Below are 14905 nucleotides of genomic sequence, written 5' to 3' on the forward strand. Positions count from 1 at the left end.
ACAGGGGCTGAGTCACTGGCCTACTGGTGCTCTTAAATGCCATCTCTAGGAGGGGTGCATCACTTGAGTGGGTTGAGTCACTGACGTGGTCTTCCTGTCTGGGTTGGCGCCCCCCTTGGGTTGTGCCGTGGCGAAGATCTTTGTGGGCTATACTCGGCCTTGTCTCAGGATGGTAAGTTGGTGGTTGAAGATATCCCTCTAGTGGCTGTGCTTTGGCAAAGTGGGTGGGTTATATCCTGCCTGTTTGGCCCTGTCCGGGGGTATCATCGGATGGGGCCACAGTGTCTCCTGACCCCTCCAGTATTTATGCTGCAGTAGTTTATGTGTCAGGGAGCTAGGGTTAGTCTGTTATATCTGGAGTATTTCTCCTGTCTTATCCGGTGTCCTGTGTGAATTTAAGTATGCTCTCTCTAACTATATTTTTCTTTCTTTCTCTCTCTCAGGGAACCTGACCCTAAGACCATGCCTCAGGACGACCTGGCATGATGACTTCTTGCTGTCCCCAGTCCACCTGGCCATGCTGCTGTACCAGTTTCAACTGTTCTGCCTGTGGCTATGGGACCTTGACCTGCTCACCGGACATGCTACCTGTCTCAGACCTGCTGTATTCAACTCTCTAGAGACAGCAGGGGCGGTAGAGATACTCTGAATGATTGGCTATGAAAAGCCAACTGACATTTACTCCTGAGGTGCTGACTTGTTGCACCTTCGACAACCACTGATTATTAGACCATGCTGGTCATTTTTGAACATTTGAACATCTTGGCCATATTCTGTTATAATATCCACCTGGCACAGCCAGAAGAGGACTGGCCACCCCTCATAGCCTGGTTCCTCTCTAGGTTTCTTCCTAGGTTTTGGCCTTTCTAGGGAGTTTTTCCTAGCCACCGTGCTTCTACACATGCAATGCTTACTTTTTAGGGTTTTAGGCTGGGTTTCTGTACAGCACTTTGAGATATCAGCTGATGTGAGAAGGGCTTTATAAGTAAATGTAATATGACTTGACTCTCTGCTACCGCGTGGAAAGCGATACAGGAGCACCAAGTCTAGGTCCAAAAGCCTCCTTAGAAGCTTGTACTCCCAAGCCATATGAATGCTGATGTAACGGGATTCTTCTGTTGAAGGAGAGGCGGACCAAAACGCAGCGTGGTTATTGTGATACATCTTTAATAAAGATGACACTAAAACAACATACAAAAACCAAAAAAACGTGAAAAACCAAAAACAGCCCTATCTGGTGTAACAAAGACAGGAACAAACCCCAACACCAAACAGGCTACCTAAATATGGTTCCCAATCAGAGACAATGACTAACACCTGCCTCTGATTGAGAACCATATCAGGCCAAACACAAACACAGAAACAGAAACGAGACACACAACATAGAATGCCCACTCAGATCACACCCTGACCAAACAAAACATAGAAACATACAAAGAAAACTATGGTCAGGGTGTGACAGCTGAACAGGTAATCAAATGGATACCCGGACTATTTGCATTGTCACCCCTTTTTATTATCTATGCATAGTCACTTTACACCTACCTACATGTACATATTACCTTAATTATTACCTGTACCCCTGCACATTGACTCAATCCAGTACCCGCTGTATATATATATTGTTAATTTATTGTGTTAGTTTTTATTTAGTAAATCTTTTCTTAACTCTTATTTTTCTTGAAACTGCAGTGTTGGTTAAGGGCTTGTAAGTAAGCATTTCATGGGAAGGTCTACACCTGTTGTATTCAGCGCATACAAATACAATTTGATTTGTCACATCAACACCTTAAGGTGAAACGCTTACTTTACAAGCCCTTAACCAACAATTCAGTTTTAAGAAAAAAAAGTGAGTTCAGAAAAATATTTCCTAAATAAAATGAAGTAAAAAATAAAAGCAACGATACAATAACAATAAAATAACAACAAATAAGATTTGATTTGAATTTGGTTTGGTGCCCAAAAGTCTTACATAACCATATACCAAACCTAACATATCATAGTCATTTGAGTGTACTTTACTATGTTACGGCTAGTCTATAAAAGTCGGCTGCTATAACAGCATTTTCAGCAGTTAAATGCAACAGTAAAACATTATTAATATGGTTGTTGAAGTCTAATTTGTTTACGAGCATGATAGCTCTACTTTTAATTGATGGTTGACGCAGCTTGTTTGCCATTAGCCAATCAGCGTTTCTCAACGAATTGAACGCATGTGAATGTACACAACTCCTATTTACCGCTTCATAACTGATGATTACCACCTTCCCACTTAGTTAGGAACGTAGCATTATTATATTCGCAGAACGCCTCATTCGCTTTAGGGTTGGGTTACCGACGTTTGTTAATTCAACCGATACCTTTCCTAGTGGGCAAGTACACTTCTAGATACACATTGTCTAAAAATGTAAGTCTTTAATAGATAGAGATAAAGATGGATTGAAAATTGCATTTAACTATGGACGTACAGTTGGCTATTTCTGCCGTTCTATTATTCATGGTTTGCACATTACACATTGTTGGGCCAAATAACCATGTCGATCAGGTGGCCACCGGACTAATCCTGAGAAATCATTTCAAGGGATAGATCGTTGTCTTTGAGAAGGGCCTTGTTACAGTTCCATTGCAACAGGTCTCCAGTAACGACAACATCAATAATTGTGGAACGGAAGAATGTAAAATTAGATAGGCGGTCGTACGTATAATAAACGGGCGACAGAAAAAGGAATAAACTAGATCTGATGTCACTGCTCTGTTGGATTATCGAATACGTGAGGGATTTAATATCCTCGAATCGAAGATAGCAGTAGCCAACTTTGCATGTGATACGTTGCCAATATGATGCCGGTGAGTTATTGTAACAGACTACATGTTCCTTTTATGTTCGTGTTATGATTGCGATTTCGATTAGACAAGACAGAATTGTTTAGCATGTGTCTTACTCCTTGGGCTATGTTGTATCTCGTCCCTCAGCCATACCAACCATCCCTATTTCTGTTATATTGAGACAAAGGAAGGATTACCACACACAATCTGAACATGTTTTTAGCACACTGACAGTCAACGTAACGAATAGCAGGTTCTGTAAATACTATTTTTGTCATTTAGCAGATTTTTAGGAGCAATTACGGTTAAGTACTGGTAACGTTGACAGATTTTTGACCTAGTCAAATCGGGATTTAAACCAGCGACGTTTCGGTTACTGGCCCGAGTGTTGTATACAACATTAGCGTGGTTAACAATAGTGGAATCGGCGGTTTGCATTCAAAATAAAAGTCCCCAATTGAAACTGATGCAAACAGAGAAACATTGTGGAATCATGACACAATTGTACTAGATACTGCTAAACAAGGTTGGAGTGTTGTTTTCATTCAACAAAAGACTAACTAATTAATCTGACACAAAGTAAAAATCAGTTGAAATTGCACTGTTGATGTATAGACTTCAGAATTGCAATGGAGGCATACATATATTGCAATGTACAGCCTTACCTATGGATCTTGGGTTCATTAAAATTGGGGTATCAGCCTAGTCAGTGACACCCACAGAACTGTAAAGTTTTCATAAATATTAGCTGTCGTAGTTTATTGCGGGACTCTGAAACCACTGTGAAATTAGCAACATATTAAAGGAAAGGTTACGCCCTTTTTGAATGTTATATTGTTTTTGTGCATCTCTGGGTGATGTTCTGTTAATTCCCTGGGTTATTTCATGTTTTCATGTGCATCTGAGTTATTGCCAATCAAGCAGGCAGTAATCCTTCTGGAATCATTTAGCACAGTGATAATCGCTCTCACTACACTGGAAGTTAATAGGAATAAGAGTTTTCGATCAAAATGCCTATCATACATGTTAGATTTCAATACTGGCCGATGTCATAACTCGAGATTATGTCTCCTCCCGACTATGTCATTGATCATCTTTTTGTGATATTCGTACCTCGAGAAATGTGTAATTTAATGGAGGGTCTCGCTAATTTTTCCTGTTGTCTGCCTCTAAAGTCCAGGGTGTATTACATGGTGCAGTTGGCCAAGTTCTGGATTCCAATGACCTGAAGGAACGTATAACGCCCCACGCAGAGCAGACTGTCGACCAATCGCGTTCACGTTGTCATGATGCTTCACACGGTTGCTAAGCTAATCGTCACGCAATCCAGATAGTACGTAAAATTACGAATCCAAAACTATATGATACTACAGATTATCTAACATCTCATAAAATATTTGTAATGTTGTACTTCTAGTTGACGAAGTTCGTGCTAATGTTGGGTTTTTAAGCTACCGCCCAATAGACTCATTCACTCCTTGACTGAGAGCACTCCTTGTCCCAGAATCGCCCAGAATTCACCCCACGGGCCCATTGACATGGGCAACGTTTCCCATCAAAGTATATCTGCCGTTGCAAATGTCAGACTCCGCTCTGTGAGGCACATCGATCTGCAGGTTGAGATAGCTGTAAAATTGCCTTAACAAAATGCACTTACTATCTACGTTACATGCTGATATTTCTTTGGTATTATTGAGTGTAGCTATGTTTGTTAGTTAGTTAGCCAGCCGGCCAGCCCATGGAGAGCATTGCATATTGTGTAATTGACTTGAGATGCAACAGATCTCCACAACGATTTTCATTATTGCTACCAACCTTTGTTATAATGCCAAAAGGAAACATTTGTTCCCAAAAAATATTCTTCTCACATATGTTTTTTTAACATTGTAAATTCAAGAAATTAGTGGTTTTGGGTGGATTTTTTTTCCTTTTAAACTCACCAGTCAACCTACTGTATGTGTATTGAGCATGTACAGCCTTACCTATGGATCAAGGGTCTATAAAATGGGGATTCAGCCTACTCCGTGACACCCCCAGATTACAATTCTAAAGAGTTTGCGCAAATATTAGTGCAGTAGTTCTTATTGCGGGACTTTATTTTCACTAGTTTCATCTGTTTGCATTAGTTTCAATGGCAGACTTTTATTTTTAAGTTGACCTGCCGATTCCGCTATTGTTTCTCATGCTAATGTGTTTCAGAAATTCCATGTTTCTCTGAATGTCTAGCTAGCAGGTTTCGCTTTCCTTAAATCATATCTCATGATTAATGACATTTCAGAAATTTAAAGAATGGTTTAAAATCATGCTGCATGCATATGAGGTTAACTGCCAATTAGGCTACTACACCATATTTTGCAAGAAAAGCTTCAATAGACCACAAACAAGTAAAATCCCAATTTAAAGGTTTGTGGTTGTCTAGCACAATCCAAGTGTACGCTATTCTGTTTGTGCCTAGTGGGAATAGCCTATTTCACTTATGGAAAGTCATAATTCATCATCGGCTGTGATTGGGAGTCCCAAAGGGGGGCGCACAATCGTCCGGGTTTGGCCGGTGTAGGCCTTCATTGTAAATAAGAATTTGTTCTTAACTGATTTACCTAGTTAAATAAAGGTTAGATAAAATATATATATATATACACACACACACACACAATTAGGCTTTGGTGATTACGTTTGCCATGGCAAAATCGGGAACAACCTCCAGAATCTTAATCTGTCAGATTACTGTCTTTATAGACCTTGGACATGGTAGAGTACATGGTTACTGTGTAACAATATACCCTAGTGATGTGTGAATTGGAGCCAACATGTCATCCTCAACAACATCTAAACATTTCCCTTTTCTTGTTTAAACCAGACACAGTTCTTTAAAAGAAATCTTGACTAATGAGTGGATGACATATCTTGACAACAACAGTTGAGCCCAGTGAAGAAGAAGATAGTTGCCTGAGCAGTTGTCATTTTGCTAGTTAAACATGGGTTGGAAAGTAGACACACAACAATAATTCTAACTATTATTTGAAGAACAATGATCCTGCATTGTTAAACTGTAATGATGGTGAGAGAAATATAACTCCGCATGCCTGCCTGTTCCTCTTGGGAGCCCTATGGTTTTGGCCCAACATCTTGTATTTCTTTATATATGTCAACCCTGGGAGATTATTGTTTGCCCTGGTAGAATTCATAAACGAGGTGCTAAATCTATTTTAGGCTGTTCCATCACTTGGTTATGTGAACTGAAAATTGATTTTTACTCAGCTTGCAAGGACATCCTATCTATAAGTGAGGTATTAGCCAAGGTTGGCACCAAAAAGTGACACCAGTTATTTGGGGGACACATTTTGTGGAAACAACACAATTAACACAATGAACTACCTAACACAATTAACTGCCTAGTGGTTAGAGCGTTGGACTAGTAATTAAAAGGTTGCAAGTTCGAATCCCCGAGCTGACAAGGTACAAATCTGTCGTTCTGCCCCTGAACAGGCAGTTAACCCACTGTTCCTAGGCCGTCATTGAAAATAAGAATTTGTTCTTAACTGACTTGCCTAGTAAAATTAAAAAAAATTTTTTTTTTAAATTTAGCAGGGTCAGGGGTGATACAGGTAATAAATAACAGATTAGTTGATAGGCTCCACCGAACTCTGTTATCTGGTTCCAAATGTCATTGATTACCGTTGTTAAACTCATCCCACGTCTGAGGTTAGAGGGCCTTTACAACTGTTACCAGTAACAGTAAGTGACCAGTAAGCAAGCACACAGACAGACATACACAATCTTCCTGCTGCTACATTTACGCTATTTATAAATCCATTAGGCGATCGGTCAAAAGTACTGCTCCGTGGCTGTTGGTGGAGATTTTCAATGACATTTCCCATTGTCCCGAATGCATTATGAAGATGTAAACTTTTCAGTGACTGGGTTGTGTTAGTTTTCACCCAGTATGTTTTTCTGCTCCCAGAGTAATGCTCAGCACAGTGGGGGTTGGGAACGGAGGAGGGTTGCTAATGCTACGCTGATTCAATAGTAAAGTCACGTGAGCCTGGCCACATGGCCTGGGTCCAGGCCGCAGCTTAAAAACATTGGGAGCTGACCAGTGGTAACGGCTTCCAAACCTATCCCAATCTGCCAACATGTATTAAAGAGCCACACAACCACAAGTCAAGAGTTAGTGCTAATATATTTTTTTAAACACGTAATGGAGAAAATGATACCGTTTCAAGAGGAAACACAAGTTCTTTGAAGTTGGACTCTAGGATGGCTTTGCCTTGATGATGCATCTATCGACAGATGCTCATTTGTTGGATGCTGTTATTGGCATGAATAATGAATGACTGCAGTGGATTGGATTACTCCTGTAGCTTGTAACTGCCGTCACAACAAACTTAATCAATATTCACTCTATTCCAATTAATTGGCTTTCAATTTTGAGTCCGTCATGGTATATCGACAATTCACTCAACCTGTTTATTCACCAAATGTAATGGTCAGTCCTATAACAACTTGTGTGTATCATTTCAACTTGTTCTCCTTCCATGTCTACTTTTGGGCGCTCTAGCATTTTTATCACCACAGCACAATAATTCACCAACAATGAATGTCACAAAAAAGGTTATTTTGATTTCCTCAAGGCTTCTCATGCAATATTTTTTTTTTTTTTTGTGTGGTTGGTGAATTTGCAGGCACAAGAAGGGCTTTGTCAGTAATTAGATTTTGGATGAAGACCACAATCCATGATTAATTTAGTCTATCCCTATCAACAGTGATTTAGTCATGGTTACATGATGAAATACAGAACTTTTTAGTTGACATTTGTTAAGGGAAGGTCGTATAGAGTCTCTAGTCCGAGTCATCGTGGTCAAATGCCCATCTCACCTAATAACAGAGGAACAATTTGCAATTACAGCAAACATTTCCGAAGATATCATAGCACTTAGCTCATCGCCTTATCCTCCACCAAATAAGAATCCCTATTGCTAATGAGGTTTGTTCTCAGTCACACTGATGCTCCATTAATGAGAAGCTTAGCCTAACTGATCTCATTAGATGCCCCACACTGTGAAACATTATTTTATTTTTTTACCACAGACTAGACATCGCAGGCCAATGTCTGATCGGAGGAGGGTTAAGTTGCCCCAGACGCTCATCATGGGTTAGTTTTGCAATTTATTTTTGATTGGGGGAGGGGAAGCTGATCCGAGATGTGTACTTAGGGGAAACTTCCCCCTGGAGCTGTCTGATCTGTCTGAATAGAAGGGCAGTGTTGTGTTATTAGGGCTGTACCCACATGCAAAATCAAAGTGCTCTGCCTTTCCCCAGCTGTGTGAATCAGGGGAATTGTATTCAATCAAGTCACCTGCCATAAGTGTGTATATAGAACCTATCCATAGAATAAGAATGTATTGTTTTCAATTATATCATGGCTTTGTTTATACAACTACTGCCTCTGCACGTCTTATTCTGAAAACTGGAATGATCTGTGGCTACCTGGAAGACAATGTAGCCTATAGGACACATTCTCTCAAGCAGTGAAGTATTCTATTCTACTTCTGGTTCTCCAAAATATACGGTGGGGTCCAAAATTATTGACACACTTGATAAAGATGAGCAATAATGACAGTAAAAAATAAAGAATTCAAATACTGAGCTATATTGTATGCTAAAAAAATGGGAAATTTGGGCAATTATATACTAATACAATTTGTTAGAGAACGCGATATATAATCTTTTTCTCGAAGGTAGGGGTCAAAATTATTGACACCCCTAAAGATTCTTATAAAATAGTAAAACGTTTAGTATTTGGTCCCATATTCTTATCACGCAATGACTACATCAAGCTCGTGACTACAAACATGTTGGTTGCATTTGCAGTTCGTTTTAGTTGTTTCAGATTAGTTTGTGCCCAATATAAATGAATGATAAATAATGTATTGTCACTTTTATTATAAATAAGAATAGAATATATTTCTAAACACTTCTGTATTAATGTGGATTCTACCATGATTATGGATAATCCTGAATAATGAGTGAGAACTTAAAGGGTCAAAGATCATACCCTCAAGACATGCGGAACTCTCACCATTACCAGGGGAGGTTACCATGTGTTGGCAGCATGATCTTTGGCCCTCTAACTTTCTCAGTCATTATTATTCACGATTCATTCAGGATTGTTCATAACCATGGTAGCATCCACAATAATGTAGAAGTGTTTAGAAACATATTCTATTCTTAATTTACAATAAAAGTGAGTCCAAAATGACACAATACATAAATGACTATTTTTTTTGTTCTCCCAATTTCGATCTTGTCTCATCACTGCAACTCACCAAAGGGCACAGGAGAGGCAAAGGTCGAGTCATGCGTCCCCCGAAACATGACCCGCCAAACGGCGCTCCTTAACACCCACCCGCTTAACCCTGAAACTAGCTGCACCAACGTGTCGGAGGAAACACTGCTCAACTGTTGACCCAAGTCAGACTGCAGGCGGCCCGCCCGCCACAAAGAGTCGCTAGAGCGATAAGTCAAGTACCCCTGGCAAAACCCTCCCCTAACCTGGACGACATTGGGCCAATTGTGTGCTGCCACATGGTAGTCCTGGTCACTGCCAGACTGACACAACCAGGGGTCGAAGCCAGGTCTGTGGTGACGTATCAAGCACTGCGATGCAGTGCCTGAGACCGCTGCGCCACTCAGTAGGCCCTACAATGAATTTATATTGTCCACAAAAGGATCTGAAACACAACCAAAAACTAACTGCAAATAAACTCAGCAAAAAAAGAAACGTCCTCTCACTGTCAACTGCGTTTTATTTTCAGCAAACTTAACATGTGTAAATATTTGTATGAACACAAGATTCAACAACTGAGACATAAACTGAACAAGTTCCACAGACATGTGACTAACAGAAATAGAATAATATGTCCCTGAACAAAGGGGGCTAAATCAAAAGTAACAGTCAGTATCTTTCTGGTGTGGCCACCAGCTGCATTAAGTACTGCAGTGCATCTCCTCATGGACTGCACCACATTTGCCAGGTTTTCTGTGAGATGTTACCCCACTCTTCGTCCAAGGCACCTGCAAGTTCCTGGACCTTTCTGGGGGGAATGGCCCGAGCCCTAACCCTCCGATCCAACAAGTCCCAGACGTGTTCAATGAGATTGAGATCCGGGCTCTTCGCTGGCCATGGCAGAACACTGACATTCCTGTCTTGCAGGAAATCACGCACAGAACGAGCAGTATGGCTGGTGGCGTTGTCATGCCAGGACGAGCCTGCAGGAAGGGTACCACATGAGGGAGGAGGAGGTCTTCCCTGTAACTCAGTGTTGAAATTGCCTGCAATGACAACAAGCTCAGTCCGATGATGCTGTGACACACCACCCCAGACCATGACGGACACTCCACCTCCAAATTGATCCCGCTCCGTAGTACATGCCTCGGTGTCACGCTCATTCCTTCGATGATAAATGCGAATCCGAGCATCACCCCTTGTGAGACAAAACCGCGACTCGTCAGTGAAAATCACTTTTTGCACGTCTGGTCCAGCAACAGTGGGTTTGTGCCCATCGGCGACGTTGTTGCCGGTGACGTCTGGTGAGGACCTGCCTTACAACAGGCCTACAAAAGCCCACAGTCCAGCCTCTCTCAGCCTATTGCGGACAGTCTGAGCACTGATCGAGGGATTGTGCATTCCTGGTGTAACTCAGGTAATTGTTGTTGACATCTTGTCCTGCAAGTGTGAGGTTCGGATGTAACGATCCTATGCACAATGTTGTTACACGTGGTCTGCCACTGCGAGGACGATCAGCTGTCCGTCCTGTCTCCCTGTAGCGCTGTCTTAGGCGTCTCACAGTACGGATATTGCAATTTATTGCCCTGGCCACATCTGCAGTCCTCATGCCTCCTTGCAGCATGCCTAATGCACGTTTACCCAGGTGAGCAGGGACCCTGGGCATCTTTCTTTTGGTGTTTTTCAGAGTCGGTAGAAAGTCCTCTTTAGTCTTCTAAGTTTCCATAACTGTAACAGCTTATAGATGGTAGGCAATTTAGGTCAGTGTCTGAACAACCGTTCCACAGGTGCATGTTCATTAATTGTTTATGGTTCATTGAACAAGCATGGGAAACAGTGTTTAAACCCTTTGCAATGAAGATCTGTGAAGTTATTTGGATTTTTATGAATTATCTTTGAAAGACCAGGTCCTGAAAAAGGGACGTTTCTTTTTCTGCTGAGATTACGTCCAACAACTTTGAAGAGTCACAAGCTTGATGTGGTCATATCTTGCTAGGAATATGGGACCAAATACTACACTTCTGACTACTGTCACGCCCTGACCATAGAGAGCCATTGTTTCTCTATGGTATAGTAGGTCAGGGTATGAATAGGGGGAGATCTAGTTTTTCTATGTTGGTGTTTTGTATGATCCCCAATTAGAGGCAGCTGTTAATCGTTGTCTCTAATTGGGGATCATATTTAAGTAGTTGTTTTTCCCACCTGTGTTTGTGGGATATTGTTTATTTTAGCACTCCATTGTTGTCACGGCTCGTTTATTCTTTACTGTTTTGTTGTGTGGTTCACTTACTTTAAATAAAAAGATGTGGCGCCCAGATCACGCAGCACGTTGGTCCGAGTATGCTTCCAACGATCTTGACAACTACTTTATTTCTAAGAATCTTTAGTGGTGTCGATCATTTTAACCCCTGCCTTTTTTTATATTACTTGTTAAACAAAATCTCTTTCTCTAATCAAATGTTTAAAATTATATAGTTTCACCCAAAAATGTTTTGTTGCATACAATATAACTCAGTATTTGATTTATTTTATACAGTCATTATTGCTAATCTTTATCAAGGGTGTTAATAATTTCGGACCCCACTTGTACATACAGTACGAGATCAATGGAACGTCGACCGTGGGGGATAGCACAAGGACATAGTCAAAAAATAGCGTTTAAAATGTTACTGGCTCTGAGCCTTGCAGTGGTTGGCCACCGTGCTTCTACACCTGCATTGCTTGCTGTTTGGGGTTTTAGGCTGGGTTTCTGTACAGCAGTTTGAGATATCAGCTGATGTACGAAGGGCTATATAAATAAATTTGATTTGATTTTGTTTCCCTTGCTCTGCATGGGTAACTGCTTCGATGATGGCTGTTGTCGATGTGTTGCTGATTCGAGCACAGGGAGGAGCGAGGAGAGGGATGGAAGCTATACTGTTACACTGGCAATACTATAGTGCCTATAAGAACATCCAATAGTCAAAGGTTAATGAAATACAAATGGTATAGAGGGAAATAGTCCTATAATAACTACAACCTAAAACTTCTTACCTGGGAATATTGAAGACTCATGTTAAAAGGAACCACCAGCTTTCATATGTTCTCATGTTCTGAGTAAGGAACTTAAACGTTAGCTTTCTTACATGGCACATATTGCACCTTTTCTCCAACACTTTGTTTTTGCATTATTTAAACCAAATTGAACATGTTTCATTATTTACTTGAGGATAAATTGATTTTATTGATGTCTTATATTAAGTTAAGTGTTCATTCAGTATTGTTGTAGTTGTCATTATTAGAAATAAATAAATAAACATTGCCCGATTTAATCGGTATCTGCTTTTTTGGTCCTCCAATAATCGGTATCGGCGTTGAAAAATCATAATCGGTCGACCTCTAATTGGCACCCACCCATACGGACTGATTATTCTCTGAGGGGAAAAGTAGATTCCCCCAATTCTGTTAAAGGCTTGGTCATCCATTTCAAGGGTACATCCAAAATGGTAAGCTTTTCCCTACATAGTGCACTACTTTTGACCATATCCCTATGGGTCCTGGTCAAAAGTAGTACACTGCATAGGGGAAAGGGTGCAATTTGGGACGCAGACCATGAGCCAGCAATGATAGCTCACCTATACTTTTGTGTATGAAAATACAAGTGTGCTACTTTGCATGTAATTTGACGTTCGGTCGATTTGTATTTGACAAGTCTTACAAAGCCCAACAGATCTCTTTTACATGCCATGCATACAGTGAGTGGTGCCAAGCAAACAGGGACATGCCAAGGAATTATGAAAAGCTCCCAATGTCTGCGTCCCCTTTGAAAAAACAAATAAGAACTAGATTATTATTTCAAAATTGTAGATGTAAATAAAGCTCATTCTGTTTGGGCATTTTTACTGCATTTTCAGTCCTTTTTAGATGTCAACTGTCAAATGAGCCTTAACAAGTAGTGTCCGGTTAATCTCCGATTGTCCTAGATGGCCTCAAGGCTCACTCAGATCTCCCAATGTGCCTACTGGTTCCCATAGCCCTATGTGATAAAATGAAGGCCCAGTGCAGTGAAATAGAAAATGACAGCCTACTCCTCTTCACTTTATCAACCTCTGACACCATCCCCCACTTCTGTATTGGTTCAAGCATGGGCTTCCTTCAGATGTGCATTTAGTCCAACATTTTCCTATTACCACTCAATAAATGAATACATTAGTATAAGTGTGGTTTGGTTGATGAACAGCGTTCGTTTAAATGCATTTGCTGTTGAAGTGTGCTGTATACAGAGAAACAAGCTGGGGTCCATATACAGTGGAGAGAACAAGTATTTGATAACCTGCAAAATCGGCAGTGTTTCCTACAAAGCATGTAGAGGTCATAGGACGGAATCTAAAACAAAAATCCAGAAAATCACATTGTATGATTTAAGTAATTAATTTGCATTTTATTTATAAGTATGAGATACATCAGAAAAGCAGAACTTAATATTTGGTACAGAAACCTGTGTTTGCAATTACAGAGATCATACGTTTCCTGTAGTTCTTGACCAGGTTTGCACATACTGCAGCAGGGATTTTGGCCCACTCCACCATACAGACCTTCTCCAGATCCTTCAGGTTTCGGGGCTGTTGCTGGGAAATATGGACTTTCAGCTCCCTCCAAAGATCTTCTATTGGGTTCAGGTCTGGAGACTGGCAAGGCCACTCCAGGACCTTGAGATGCTTCTTACGGAGCCACTACTGAGTTGCCCTGGCTGTGTGTTTCGGGTCGTTGTCATGCTGGAAGACCCAGCCACGAGCTTGGAAGGTGGTTGTTGGCCAAGATCTCGTGATCTCGTGATACATGGCCCCATCCAGTCGTCCTGTCCCCTTTGCAGAAAAGCATCTCCAAAGAATGATTCCAACTCAATGCTTCAAAGTTGGGATCTTGTTCTTGGGGTTGTACTCATCCGTCTTCCTCCAAACACGGCGAGTGGAGTTTAGACCAAAAAGCTCTATTTTTGTCCCATCAGACCACATGACCTTCTCCCATTCCTCCTCTGGATCATCCAGATGTTCATTGGCAAACTTCAGACTGGCCTGGACATGCGCTGTCTTGAGCAGGGAGACCTTGCGTGAGCTGCAGGATTTTAATCCATGACGGCGTAGTGTGTTACTAATGGTTTTCTTTGAGACTGTGGTGCCAGCTCTCTTCAGGTCATTGACCAGGTCCTGCCGTGTAGTTCTGGGCTGATCCCTCACCTTCCTCATGATCATTGATGCCCCATGAGGTGAGATATTGCATGGAGCCCCAGACTGAGGGTGATTGACCGTCGTCTTGAACTTCTTCCATTTTCTAATAATTGGACCAACAGCTGTTGCCTTCTCACCAAGCTGCTTGCCTATTGTCCTGTAGCCCATCCCAGCTTTGTGCAGGTCTACAATTTTTTTTATCCCTGATGTCCTTACACAGCTCTCTGGTCTTGGCCATTGTGGAGAGGTTGGAGTCTGTTTGACTGAGTGTGTGGACAGGTGCTTTTATACAGGTAACGAGTTCAAACAGGTGCAGTTAATACAGGTAATGAGTGGAGAACAGGAGGGCTTCTTAAAGAACAACTAACAGGTCTGTGAGAGCTGGAATTCTTACTGGTTGGTAGGTGATCAAATACTTATGTCATGCAATAAAATGCAAATTAATTAAAAATCATACAATGTGATTTAGAATTTTGTTTTAGATTCCGTCTCTCATAGTTGAAGTGTACCTATGTTAAAAATTACAGACCTCTACATGCTTTGTAAGTAGGAAACACTGCCGATATTGCAGGTTATCAAATACTTG

General features: G+C 41.1%; 1 protein-coding gene across 1 annotated transcript in view; it reads left to right on the forward strand.

The window, feature by feature from the left end:
* Positions 1–2336: 2336 nt before the first annotated feature.
* Positions 2337–14905, forward strand: part of LOC135521352 (apoptosis-stimulating of p53 protein 2-like) — a 37628-nt gene continuing 25059 nt past the window's right edge. Inside the window, exon 1 of the mRNA XM_064947267.1 lies at positions 2337–2847. Coding sequence (XP_064803339.1) covers positions 2839–2847 — 9 coding nt within the window. The 5' untranslated portion in view covers positions 2337–2838. The remainder of the gene's footprint in view (positions 2848–14905) is intronic.

Source organism: Oncorhynchus masou, chromosome 4 (assembly GCF_036934945.1).
Source record: "Oncorhynchus masou masou isolate Uvic2021 chromosome 4, UVic_Omas_1.1, whole genome shotgun sequence".
Taxonomy (NCBI): domain Eukaryota; kingdom Metazoa; phylum Chordata; class Actinopteri; order Salmoniformes; family Salmonidae; genus Oncorhynchus; species Oncorhynchus masou.